This window comes from Triplophysa rosa, linkage group LG14 (assembly GCF_024868665.1).
Source record: "Triplophysa rosa linkage group LG14, Trosa_1v2, whole genome shotgun sequence".
NCBI classification, from domain to species: domain Eukaryota; kingdom Metazoa; phylum Chordata; class Actinopteri; order Cypriniformes; family Nemacheilidae; genus Triplophysa; species Triplophysa rosa.
Window position 1 is genome coordinate 11,168,078 of NC_079903.1, and position 12,291 is coordinate 11,180,368.

A 12,291-nucleotide genomic window follows, 5' to 3' on the forward strand; every position below is an offset into this window, starting at 1 on the left:
TGTCCTTCTGGAGCTGGACCACTGAACCATGTCCGGCCGCAGGTTGGTCGCTGCGATTTCCAAGGGGAAAGTAAGTCTGTGGTTTAAATCAATTCCCCTTTCACAATCCTTGGCTATATTCAGCAGACCTGAATCTGGGGTTAAGGGCTTGGGCCGCGGTTTCTGCCCCTGCCGAATAAAGGGTTGCCTTTTTAGTGAGTTTTGCCTTGGCGTTTTGGTGATGGCATTTGCTGCCACTCTCTTGGTCTCTACTGCTGCAGCCAAGCACTTTAGTACTTGATTGTGGCGCCATGTGTATCTCCCCTGTGTCAAGCTCTTCTTAAAACCCACAAGAATATGTTTGAGGTTTGCTGGAGCTGCACATAGGTGGCAGGCTGGATCCTGTCCACACCAAACATGCAGATTTGTTGGTGAGGGCAGTACATCATATGTAGCTCTTATGATAAAACTTAGCCTGTTTGTTTCCATATTCCAAAGCTCACTCCAAGTGATTTTGCGCCGTTCAATGCCTTCCCACCTCAACCAACGGCCTTGCTGGGCTTGAGAGACCGCTCTGTCGCATCTACTTGCTTCCTCTTGACGCCGAACCTCCTCCACTACCAGGTGACGCTGTTCCTTTGGTGTCGCTTTTCACCACGTGGGTGTGGTTGATGCTAAACCAAGTCCCCCTCTGCCATGTTGCACTTGACCCACAATGTCCTTATGTCTGAGGGCTGCCTTTGCATCTCCTACCGCTGTTGTTGGGTTCCATTTCCTTCCTGTCGTTACTGTTGGAGCAGCATCTCTTACACAGGGATCACAGGATTCTTTGAGCGTCATCTCTAACCTTGTTTTGGGGCATTTATATTCCTCCACAAGGCTTGAAATGGGAAGAGAGAGAGCTCCATTCCCGTACAGCCGTATGTTGCTAAGGCATCTTGGTAGCCCAAGCCATTTCCTCACTTGTGTACTGACCAATCTCTCCAGGTTATTGTCATGAGACACTGTGAGCTCATACATAGATATTGGCCACATCAGGCGTGGCAACAAGCTAAATTGGAAGCACCAGAGTTTCAGCTTCCCAGGAAGAGCTGTATTATTGATTTTCTTGAGTCCACTGGCTGTCTCTTGCCTGAGTTGTTCCACCTGTTCGGAGTCTTTAAGGTCTGCGGTGGCTTTTGGTGGGCTTTTCTGTGACAGTTGGTATGGGCTCACCCTTTATACAGAACCTGTCATTGTTAAGCCTGCCCTTAACAATAGAAATGCTGTGGGATTTGCTGGGTTTGACCTCCATTTGTGCCCAACTAATGTTCTCTATATAATATAATATTATATATAATTATAATATAATATATAATATTTCATCACAAGATCATTTTTATTGTTTGTGAACTATTCCTTTAACAGCTAAATGTGGCTTAGCACATGACATTATTAATATGTTTTTTCTTCCTCAGTTTGCCTTGCACTACAATGTTCTGCCCTCTGCCAGCTCCATGGCTTTCAGCATCATAACAGATGCAACTTCAACTTGTAACAGCAGACAGTACTACACTGTTACATTAGCTCTTACCATCAGGTGAGCAGTATACTTCACATATATATATATACTACCCATATATATGGGTAGTTGACAGATTAATATGCAAATGTGTCCTATGCTGTGATGGCAAAAATGTTGAGAAAAAAAATAAAAATGGATATCAATACTAATAAAATAATACAATGTAATATTAACAGTTGTCACACCATATGTCACATCATAGGACACATGTAAAGTTTAATTTCGTCAACTACCCACATATAGACAGACATATATACATACACACACACATTATCAAGAGAGTGAATATTGGTCATTTTAAGAGTTTTGAGAAATAGAAAGTGACGTTGACATTTTAACATAGCAAATAGAAGTTGTTGTTGCTGTTGTGGATATAGAAAAAGGAAAGTTCAAAATGAGTCGTCTTTTCAGACAGAAGACTTTACTGTCTTTGGTTGCTGTTTATCAGGTCACATTCAAAACACTGAACCATGATTTTTGGTGGTATTGTGTTACAGGTATAATGGTCCACGAGACGAGACAAACATGGTGATCATTAATCTTAAACTGCTGTCTGGATTTGTACTGGATGACTTGTCTCTACAAGATGTGAGTGACACTTTCAGGCCTTCAGTCTTGTTTTTATCTCAAGCTCTGCAGCGTTTGATATGTTCTCATTGGTCTCTCTGTGTGCATAGCTTCAGCAAGATTCCAGAATCAAACTTGTGGAGCAGAATGAAGGACATGTCATCTTGTATTTAGACCGGGTAAGTCTAAATGTAAATTAAAGTCCCTTGAGGAATTTTGAGCATTTTAAGATGGATGTGAGTAGAATTGCTGTAAATGACATTAGGTGTCATTTCTTCTTGAAGATGAAAAAGGAGGAGGAGAAGTCCTTTACCTTGACGCTTTGGCAGAACGTAGTAGTGAACAACCTGAAACCAGCTGTGGTGACAGTCTATGATTACTACAAGACCAGTATGTGTTTGTTATTACTTCACATTTTTTAAGTGACTTTATTAATATATTAATTAATTAAAATGCTGGGTTGTATTTACCCAACCATGAGTGGAAACAACCCAGAATTAACCCAACAGTGTTTTCCGTTCAATATTCACCCAGCATGGGTCAAAAACAACCCAGCAATTTTTATAGTGAAAGATGTAGACGGCATAAATGTGCTTTAAAAACCTAGAGCTTTCCAAAAGCATGTAATGGACAAAAAAATACTATTTTCTTTTTTAGGTGAAGGAGCTGTTGATCAGTACACCTCCCCATGTGTCAAGTAATGTGTCAGTAAGTATAAAAATACAACACGTATAAAAATTCTGTTTTTACAGTTTGAGAAATGTGCTCTTAAATTTAAATGTCATAGACGAATGTGCTTAATGCTTAGATATAGACTGTTAATAAAAATGTGTATAAATAACAAAACTTTTTCACTTTTAGAAGAAAGTGCCATCGTTGGAGCATCGAGAAGTGTTATTCAGCAGTGTGACCAGGGCCGGAGTGGGACAAATTTTCAGCCCTGGAGTTTCATGCCTTAGACCGGCCCACCTTAGTTCAAGACTGTCTATATTAAAACAATGTAATTAAAAGCTCAGTGTATAAGTCTGCGATAGTGCACTGTTCTCTAAAGCCTGTAATTCGTTGTATTTTTCAAAACATAGCATTTCCAATTCAGTGAAATACAGTAGCACAAGTGCTGCTTCACAGTAAAGATTTATTAGTACAATGAATAACTGTATTCTTTACAACAACACAACGTCCTGTGACTGACATCGAGCAAAGTAATCACTACTATCAACAGAACCATCTTCATCTGCTTTGTTCCTAGTTTGTGGTTCTGGGTTTTGCTTCCGAGTTGTTGCCTCTATTATCTGTCCCTGAGTAGACTCTGCTCTCACTTTCACACTTCCTTCTGTTTCCCTAGACTTGAGTGCACCTGAATTTAATCACAATAAAAAGCTTTCTGTAAGCTGTAACATATTTGACATGGAAAGCAAATAAAAATTTCCAAATGGCAAAAATGTGCAGGCTTTATTCATATGACTTGTATCCTATTCCCTTTTAATCGTGTTTGTTCTTTGATTAACATTAGTGACAGGAGTCACAGCAGCCAGCAGGTTTAAGAATGCGGCACCTTTAAGGGGGCACAGTTACGCAGATGAGACGCGATTCACAACTCTATGCATTCATTTAAAACTTTATTTAACTCGACAAATCTGCTTTATGGCATAATCTTGTGTGTTTTTGTTCATTCAAGCATGAAAGAAAACTTGATACTGGTGCGCTGACAGAGTTTCCCCGCTAGCTTCACAGCCAGACGCTTTCTATCTAACATACGCTTAAAGCGGAAATGAACCATTCAATCAAATGTACATTACTGAGTAAACTTACTTTCACCTAAATAAAAAAAACATAACAGATTCAATACATGTAACCATTTAAGAAAAAACGTGATGTTTTGTAATGCCTTTTGGAGCAAGGGCGCCGCCATCTTGCAGCGCCACGGCATGTGACATCACCGGGTTGGTTCGCTACATTTCAATATTATCCGATTGCAATACCCTACATTGAGCAGTGAGGAAAAACAAGCATTTCCTTACTTTTGGAATACGCACTTGTTTTGAAATGGATGAAGACGAACTAGAACGAGCTGATGAGCACATGATCAGTCCTGTTGCTTATACATTTGAGCCAGTACGCAAAGGGGACTTTGCACTTTTTATTATCCATGGTTTTCCCACCACTTGTGCTCGCAAGCCTCGCATGGCATAACTCCTACAACTGACTTTTTTTAGCACTGGCAAGGTGTCGCTGTCGGGGAGTCAAAAGATAATTATGTCATCATTAACCTGTTGGCTGCACTCTATGAATGTGATTGCAAGAAAATAATTTAAAAAAAGAGTGGGGCTGCAGTAACATAATAAAAGAGTTATGCTGCTGTTGCAGGCAGCCTAGGGACAGCAAGCATATTTCAACCCAGTGGCAACGACACCGGCCCTCGCGGCCCACCGGGAATCTTCCAGGTCCTCCCGATTAGCCAGTCATTTCACCAGACATGCAAGATCAAAGATGGAATTATACTGATGCTAGATTTGTTCTTCTGTCATCCGACTTATACACTAAAATCAGAAATATCAGAATATAATGATCTGTGACCTAAAATGATACTTAAGATGCTATTAAATAATTAAAGAGTTTCTGCATCTAAAACATGTGTCCCGTAGTTTTTTTATTTACAGTATTATAACACATACATTGGCTGGGCTTTAAGCTGTAGTAGTAAGCTTAGCAGTACATTAGCCTTGAATGCAATTAATCATAAATCACAGAAAAAAATCTTTTCATTTGAAAACTTGAATATTCTGTCTTAAATGTATCAAATTGATTTTAAAGGTCTGTCAACTCAGAGTGTTAACTCAATTTATTTTTTGATGTAAATATATATCAGACCTTTCCTGCATCACTTTTCTTGTCTGTATTGTTTAATTCTTTTCATGATGAACAAAGAAATGAACAAAAAAATAACTGTCACGAATGAGTGAAATAAAAAAAATGAAAAGTCAATTTGATATGTTGCTCTAGCTTGTTTACGGTGACCTGTGTCTTTAAGGCGTGTCACTGCAGCAATTGTGTTTTTGGGACTAAGAGGTTAAAGTTCACAGTATACTGTCTAGAGTTGTGTCAAAACCGGACGACAGTGTCAGTGCAGAGTCTGCTGAACACTGATGCAGAGATTGTCTTACGGCGCAGTCACACTTTTTGCTTCATTGACTTAGTGTCATACATGAATATGAATGCGGCAGACCGTTAACACAAGCTTCTGCTAAAATGTTTCGCATTTCACTGTGTTCCAAAGTTCAAGTTTGGTGAACTCTGACAAGCGAATTCTTATCACGTGATGACAGGTGACTAATAGTAGATGGATACGCCTCGGCTTGACCTTTTCAGTTATATGAAAACAGTTATATACAAAAAACAGTTTTATCAGCATTTTTCTGGTTGCTATATGCTACACATTTTGCATAGAGATTTCGCACACTAAAAGTCCAATGTGACTGTGCCTTTATTATAGGGAGATGGAAGGGTCTGTAATTCCTACAATTGGAACACGTGCACCGGGAAGCTTTCTGAGGAGTCATGAGCGAGGATACACAAGTGTTTCTTCGACTAAACCTGACGCACGTATAAATTCCCCTTCCCCCTGCACAGCGTCGCATCTTTAAATCATATTAATTTCAAACATGCATACATGTGATAATTAAGCATTGTATTATTGTACATGTAGACCTATTTCAGACAGTATATTTAATATAGTTAACATATTAATATAGTTAATATTTATGTATAACATATATGTGACATAATTCATATACATTTCTGACCACTTTTTAGCACTTTTTAATTTTATTTATTATAAACTCTTCCTATGTAACTTTTTTAATATTTTCTATGTGCTATGTCACAGTACAGCATTATTAACTTATATGCCACTTTACCATAGACTGTATAAAACAAGAAATCTTGGCAGCGCATCACCCAGATTATCTCCCGGATAATCAAAAATGGGCAAAGAGGCGAGATGTGGGTGGAGCTGAGGTGCCTGGTTGATGAAACCACACCCACCTAGCTCAACGTGATCAAGTTAGCTCAGGCTAAGGAGGCGGGGGCATTGGCGGTAAGGATGGAAGATACAGTATGAGAAGATACATAATAAGATACAGTAGATGCATTCCACCTGTCACTCATGTGGCCACGCTCTTAATTATGCAGAACTTTAAGGCTTTATATAATTTAAACTCATAAGTTATAAAGAAAATTCACCCCTTACAGTTGTCATGAAGGGTAAAATTAGCTAGACCAACAACACTTTTTGTACCAAACTGTAAACATATTTTTTCTGCTGTAAAGTTGGGCATTTTAACATGGGGTGGTCTAGGGAATTGACTCCCTTTTGAGGACAGTCTCTAGCAGCCAGTCAATGAATTGCAGTTTAAGTCACTTCCTCATTTGTTTCATGAGAGAGACCGGAAGGTTGTCACTCGCATTTCACTTCATTTAATTCCTCTTGTCCTCATAACCTTTTTTTGTCTTTCCCTCACAAAGGGTGGAGCTAAGACGCGAGGAAAGAAAGCAAGAAAAACGAGGATGCTCAAATCCTTAACCGAACATATCGATCTTGTCCTGCAATTCCAATGCATCATTAATAATAATTTATCATTAATCTAATTTACTAGCTGTTTTCAAAATAAAGCACAGGTCAAATTACTATTAACTATTTTTAAAGTTATTCAGCAGTGTACACAAACATACTTGAGGAATATAGATAGACAGATCGATAATCAGTAAATTGTCATCGGTAGAGAGTCAGAGAAGACTGTCCATTTACAGTCGATTTGAAAAGAAAGACGTACTTATATGATTTGTTAAATATGTGGATACATGTAATTATATATGCCTTGTGTGTGCAAACAAAGCTTTTGCTTTAATGCATGCAGAAGATTTTATGGCATTCCACAGCTCTAGACTTCATCCATCAGTTTCTTCTGTACTGTTTTAGACAAGAAACGAATGTGATTTAGTTGACCGATGACATCAGCTAAGGGGTTGGGCTTGTGCTTATGAAGGCTCTGAAAGAGAAGTCGATTCCTTTAATGGAATCGATTCCAACCTTTGGAATCGACTTTCGATTCTCAACTCCTTGGAATCGAGAAATCGATTCTTTTTGGAAGCGGATAGTATGCGAATTGAGATACACTGATTGAGAAGCACCCAGTGTGAAACGAAGAGTGGTAGAAAGACGCTTAGCAACAGACACCCAATCAAAAAACTGAACAGTGCTTACCTCATATCACAAGCTGTGCATACTGCACTGTCACAGAAACAAGGTGACACAAAACGACTGAATTTGAGTAAATAACGCCATAGGAAGCTTAAAACAGCAAAAAAAGATTTGCATCATATTTTCTCGGATGCGGAACAGTGAGGTAGACAGTTATTTGAAGCAAACACGCACTTTTTGCATTCAATCAGTTTGACACAGCAGTATTTATCCAATCATGACTGTTGACACAGCAAATGCAAATGAGAATGTGTGAAACATCGGGTTATGAATAGGCCTACTCAGGGTTATCTCTTAACACTTCTAATAGTTAGCAGTGTGAAACGTGAAGCAGCTAACCAGTGTGAAAAGCCCTTGAGAGATTAATTGTCTGATTCGGAGTTTATTCCATGTTGGATGTTAATTTAAAACTGTTACATCCAGTTTAGCAGGATCTAAGAGATACATCTTCCACTTACTGTACTATATACAGCTGTTGATACACAAAATTAAGTAGGTGCAGTGTTTCCCAAACAAAAGCATTCCTAAGCACCAGCCCAAATTATAAAAACACCTGGTATGGGAATTCACATTTATAAGCTTTATAAGATGATTTTGGGACACTTAAATATTGTAAGTAAAGTAATGATACAAATGTTGAACCACACCTGGTGTGATTAAGAGAAGCTATCAGCCTTTGAAACATACATAAATAATTAAATACTAATCTTATGCTGTACACTGAAACGTCATTTTATTTTCTAATTTATCTTTATTTTATTGACCAAAGTTTTTTAAAAACATTTTCACATTTATGACTGCACCTTTATTCGGGTATAAAATTACACCATGCGAGTGCACATGGTTATCTAGTGTATAAATACACATGGTTTGGTTAGTAATCAGAAAAGCCTATTTTCAAAATAGTGGCTGATAAAATTAATATATTGTAAATATAGGTAAAATAATTTCGACTTTGGTCAATTTGATGAGAAGTGTTTGAGTTCATATTGAAATCTTCAAAAATATTGAATCTACTATAAGATCAGTTTGTGACATTATTATTATGATTTGCAGGGAAAGAAGGGTAAGATTAAAAGTCAAAGCTAGGATAATTATTTAAATTTCTTTATGACTTTATCTCATGAATCACTCGTTGTGAAGGAAGGAATATGTTAAATCTAATTCATGGAACTTCTCTTACCAGTTTCCCAACTTTTTTGCCTTGATGGGGTTGGGCAGGGAGTAGCATAAAATGTGCACCAAATCTGTGTGAGATTGCCAGACCAACAGCTCAAGATGCGTGCTCTGGGAACGTTCCTGACACTACTGCTGCTACAATATGATTCAAGTGGAGCGACTGACCCGTAAGAACATTTATCATTGTCTTTTTTATATTTAGCAGATATGCAGAATTCACTGTCAAACAAATTACAACAGCTGTCACGATACTCTTTCAAAAAGTAAACCTTTTCACCTAGTACCTCAAAGGTACATATTTTACCAAATACATACAGTACATATCGCTATCTAAATGGTACTTATATCTACCAATTAACAACATTTTTCTTTTCCTTCAGTTTTATTTCTTCAGTCACCCAGTGAGCTAAAGAGAGCTGTCTAATCCAAGCACAATTATAAGCATAATAATACAGTATATACACTGCAAAAAATAACTTCCTTACTTAGTATTTTTGTTTTGTTTTCCAGTACAAATGTCTAAAAAAATCTTGACTCAAGATGCATTTCCTTGATGAGCAAAATGACCTAAGAAAATAAGTCATGTTTTTAGACAAAAAATAAGAAATTTCAGTGAATTTGTGCTTAAAACAAGAAAGGTAAGGTAAGAAAAATAATCTTGAATTTAGTGACTAAGAAAAATTTAAACCTTAATTCAAGATTATTTTTCTTACCCCATTGGCAGATTTTTTGCTTGTTTTTAGCAAATAATCACTGAAATTTCATATTTTTTGTCTAAAAACACGGACTTATTTTCTTAGGTCATTTTGCTCATCAAGGAAATGCATCTTGATTCAAGAATGTTTAGACATTTGTACTGGAAAACAAGACAAAAATACTAAGTAAGAAAGTCATTTTTTGCAGTGTAACAATACAGTTACAATGTCAAGTCCTTCTTAGTTCCTCAATAGAGCACATAAGCATATTCAAGTTATATAAAAGCAGTGTTTCTTTGTGCTTTGTTGTCTTTCAGCACATACCTGGTGGCAGTCACTTCTCAGGCAGCGAGCGGCACTACAGAGACTCTGTGTGCACATATCCATGAAACCAGTACAACCCTTTCTTTACTGGTAACTTTGAGCTCAGATAATGGAAATGTGACCATTCTTAAAGAGAACTTCATTAAAGGGGATTTCTACAGGTGTGTGCCTTTCCAGGTCAGTATACGTGACATTACACTAAATTGTTAGGCCATTCCCTTTTCCTACATGCTATTTAATCTTTTTTTTATTAAAAAACACACAAGTAAAATAAATAATTAATAAAAAAGATGAAAGCAAATCTTTACAATTTTCCTTCATCATAATCACTATTTGGTATGCATCTTTCCCAAATTTGTCCTCTCACTACTGAATCCACAGACTATTATGCACGTTACATTTAAAGTTCTCATATACACTAAGTCATCATTACTGATCAACTAACCAAGCTCATTTGAATCCTGGTCAGACCTAAACCATTTAGGCTCTCCAGGAGTTGGGTTAGTCACGTACTAATCATAGTATTCAAGTTCCTGTTCCTCATGTCCCTGCTTTCGATCTTTTAGATTCCTGTCGTGCTTACAGATACTGTGGCAACTGTCTATGTTAAAATTAAAGGAGTGATGACATCACTTAACAAAACAACAAGGATTCTAATAAAGCCTCCATTGAAGCTCATTTTTGTCAAAACAGAAAAGCTAATCTACAAGCCAGGAGAAACAGGTAATGCTTTATTATAAAACAATAGTTAAAAAGAGCCTTAACTGTCAGTGCTTTTTCATGTTTATCAATAAGCCTGAGCATGATTTTAACATCATATTGTATGCTCATATTAGCATGTCTACTCATGTTTACTACCATGTATTGCATATGTGCTAATATTCTGTCTTTGTAATTTTGTCTTTCCCAGTAAAATTTCGCATTGTGTCTTTGGATTCCAATTTCTTGATTCACAATCAGAAGGTAAAAGTTATAAAAGCATTTTTTTCCTCATTTTTGTCCATATAAATATATCCTGTAATGTTCTGTAATGGCCAACAGTAAGAAATGATTTGGTGATAAATGAAGAAGGGGTTAAGTTATGTAAAAGCGCTTGTACACCACAGCTTTATAGAGTAATCATAGGGCCATGCGTCAAACATTATGTCACCATTACACTTTTGATAAAACTGAACATTTTTTTCTTCTTTCTTGCAGTTTCAAACAATAGAAATCTGGGTACAGTATAAAATAAACAATAAATTATTTCTAGTTGTGTTTGCTCTTTCGTTACACTGGATTCCTTATTTATATGGCACTTTTAGGATCCCAAGTCAAACCGCATTGGTCAGTGGTTGAATCAGACCACCAGGAATGGCATTTTAGATCTGTTCCACCGCATGACACTGCGGGCCACTGAGGGCAACTATGTCATCACTGTTTGGGATGAGAAGAACCAACAAACAACACACTACTTTGAAATTAAAGGATATGGTAAGAACTAGAAATCAGCTTTGAAAGTTTATTTCATAATTTGTCCTGTTTTTAAACTCATCTCATCTTGTTTCTTGTAGTTCTGCCAAAATTTGAAATCAATGCAAATCTTCCACCCGTTGTAACTCCCATGAACAAAGAATTCATACTGAACATTTGTGCTCAGTAAGCAATTTTTAAACAGTAGAACTTTGCAGATAAAATATTTTCGGCCTGATACTGATATCAATCTTTTTATATATGTAGATACACCTACGGGAAGGGCGTGCAGGGGTCTGTGACTGCTGAAGTGTGTGGAATAAACTATAATTATTACTGGTATCACCAAACTACACCTAAAACATGCAGAAACTACATCATTAAGGTTTGTTACAGACTACTTCGGAAGATGTAAACGGTTTCAGTTTTTTAACATTACACAATCGTTTGAACAGAATACAACCAACATAACATTTATAACCTAATAAAAATGTTTTAACAAATATGTTTAAGACTCAATTATATTATTTTTAAAAAGTCCTTTATAAATGTTAAATGTTGTGTGTCAAATATATTTTACAGTTATAAATAAGTTTTCGGACATTTGGCAAACATACTAATTAATGTTCTATAAACCGCACATAAAAGCTTCTTACACCGGTCTAAATTCCTGTATGCATTTCATGTCAATGATTTCTGTTTCATTTAGACTGAAACGACTGGTTGTGCCTGTGCAGAGATAGATGTTACTGAATATGGCATGAGTCCAGGAGGACATTTTCAAGTAAATTATAAAGTAGAAGAGGACGGAACACGTAAGCTGCTCTTATGCATTTTAACTGTCCTAAAATGAGTAATGAAACATGTTCTTCTGGTTTTCCAGAGATAACTGTGGAGGGTTCAGCTGGAGTTTCATATAGCAGTGACATTATCACTGTTTCCTTCATTGACGCAGCAGATATATACAAGCCTGGGATTGCCTATGAGGGAAAGGTTGGATGATCATGTTTATTTGCAGCCAGTTTAATAAAAGATGTAGTCAAGAGTCAGATCAAGACCTAAATCTGAGACCAGCCTCATTTATAAAGCTTGCTTGCGCAAAAATCCATGGCAACGTTCATTTTTATAAAAACGGTTGACGAGGAAAAGTGCTTAGCGCTTCTGTGCAGACGTACGCACTTTTGCTTGTCCGAGTGCTGCAGGTTTTTGGAAATATAAGCCATTCTTGCCACCCGTAAAGGATTGGACCAGGGCCGTGCACAGGGGGGTGG

General features: G+C 37.1%; 1 protein-coding gene across 1 annotated transcript in view; it reads left to right on the forward strand.

Moving 5' to 3' along the window:
* Positions 1-12,291, forward strand: part of LOC130564463 (alpha-2-macroglobulin-like protein 1) — a 58,974-nt gene that overhangs the window by 19,524 nt on the left and 27,159 nt on the right. Inside the window, 12 exon segments of the mRNA XM_057350542.1 lie at positions 1,437-1,558; positions 2,041-2,131; positions 2,221-2,289; positions 2,395-2,500; positions 2,768-2,807; positions 9,562-9,745; positions 10,766-10,786; positions 10,873-11,041; positions 11,122-11,206; positions 11,288-11,405; positions 11,730-11,835; positions 11,904-12,013. Of these exon segments, the coding sequence (XP_057206525.1) occupies positions 1,437-1,558; positions 2,041-2,131; positions 2,221-2,289; positions 2,395-2,500; positions 2,768-2,807; positions 9,562-9,745; positions 10,766-10,786; positions 10,873-11,041; positions 11,122-11,206; positions 11,288-11,405; positions 11,730-11,835; positions 11,904-12,013 (1,221 nt within the window).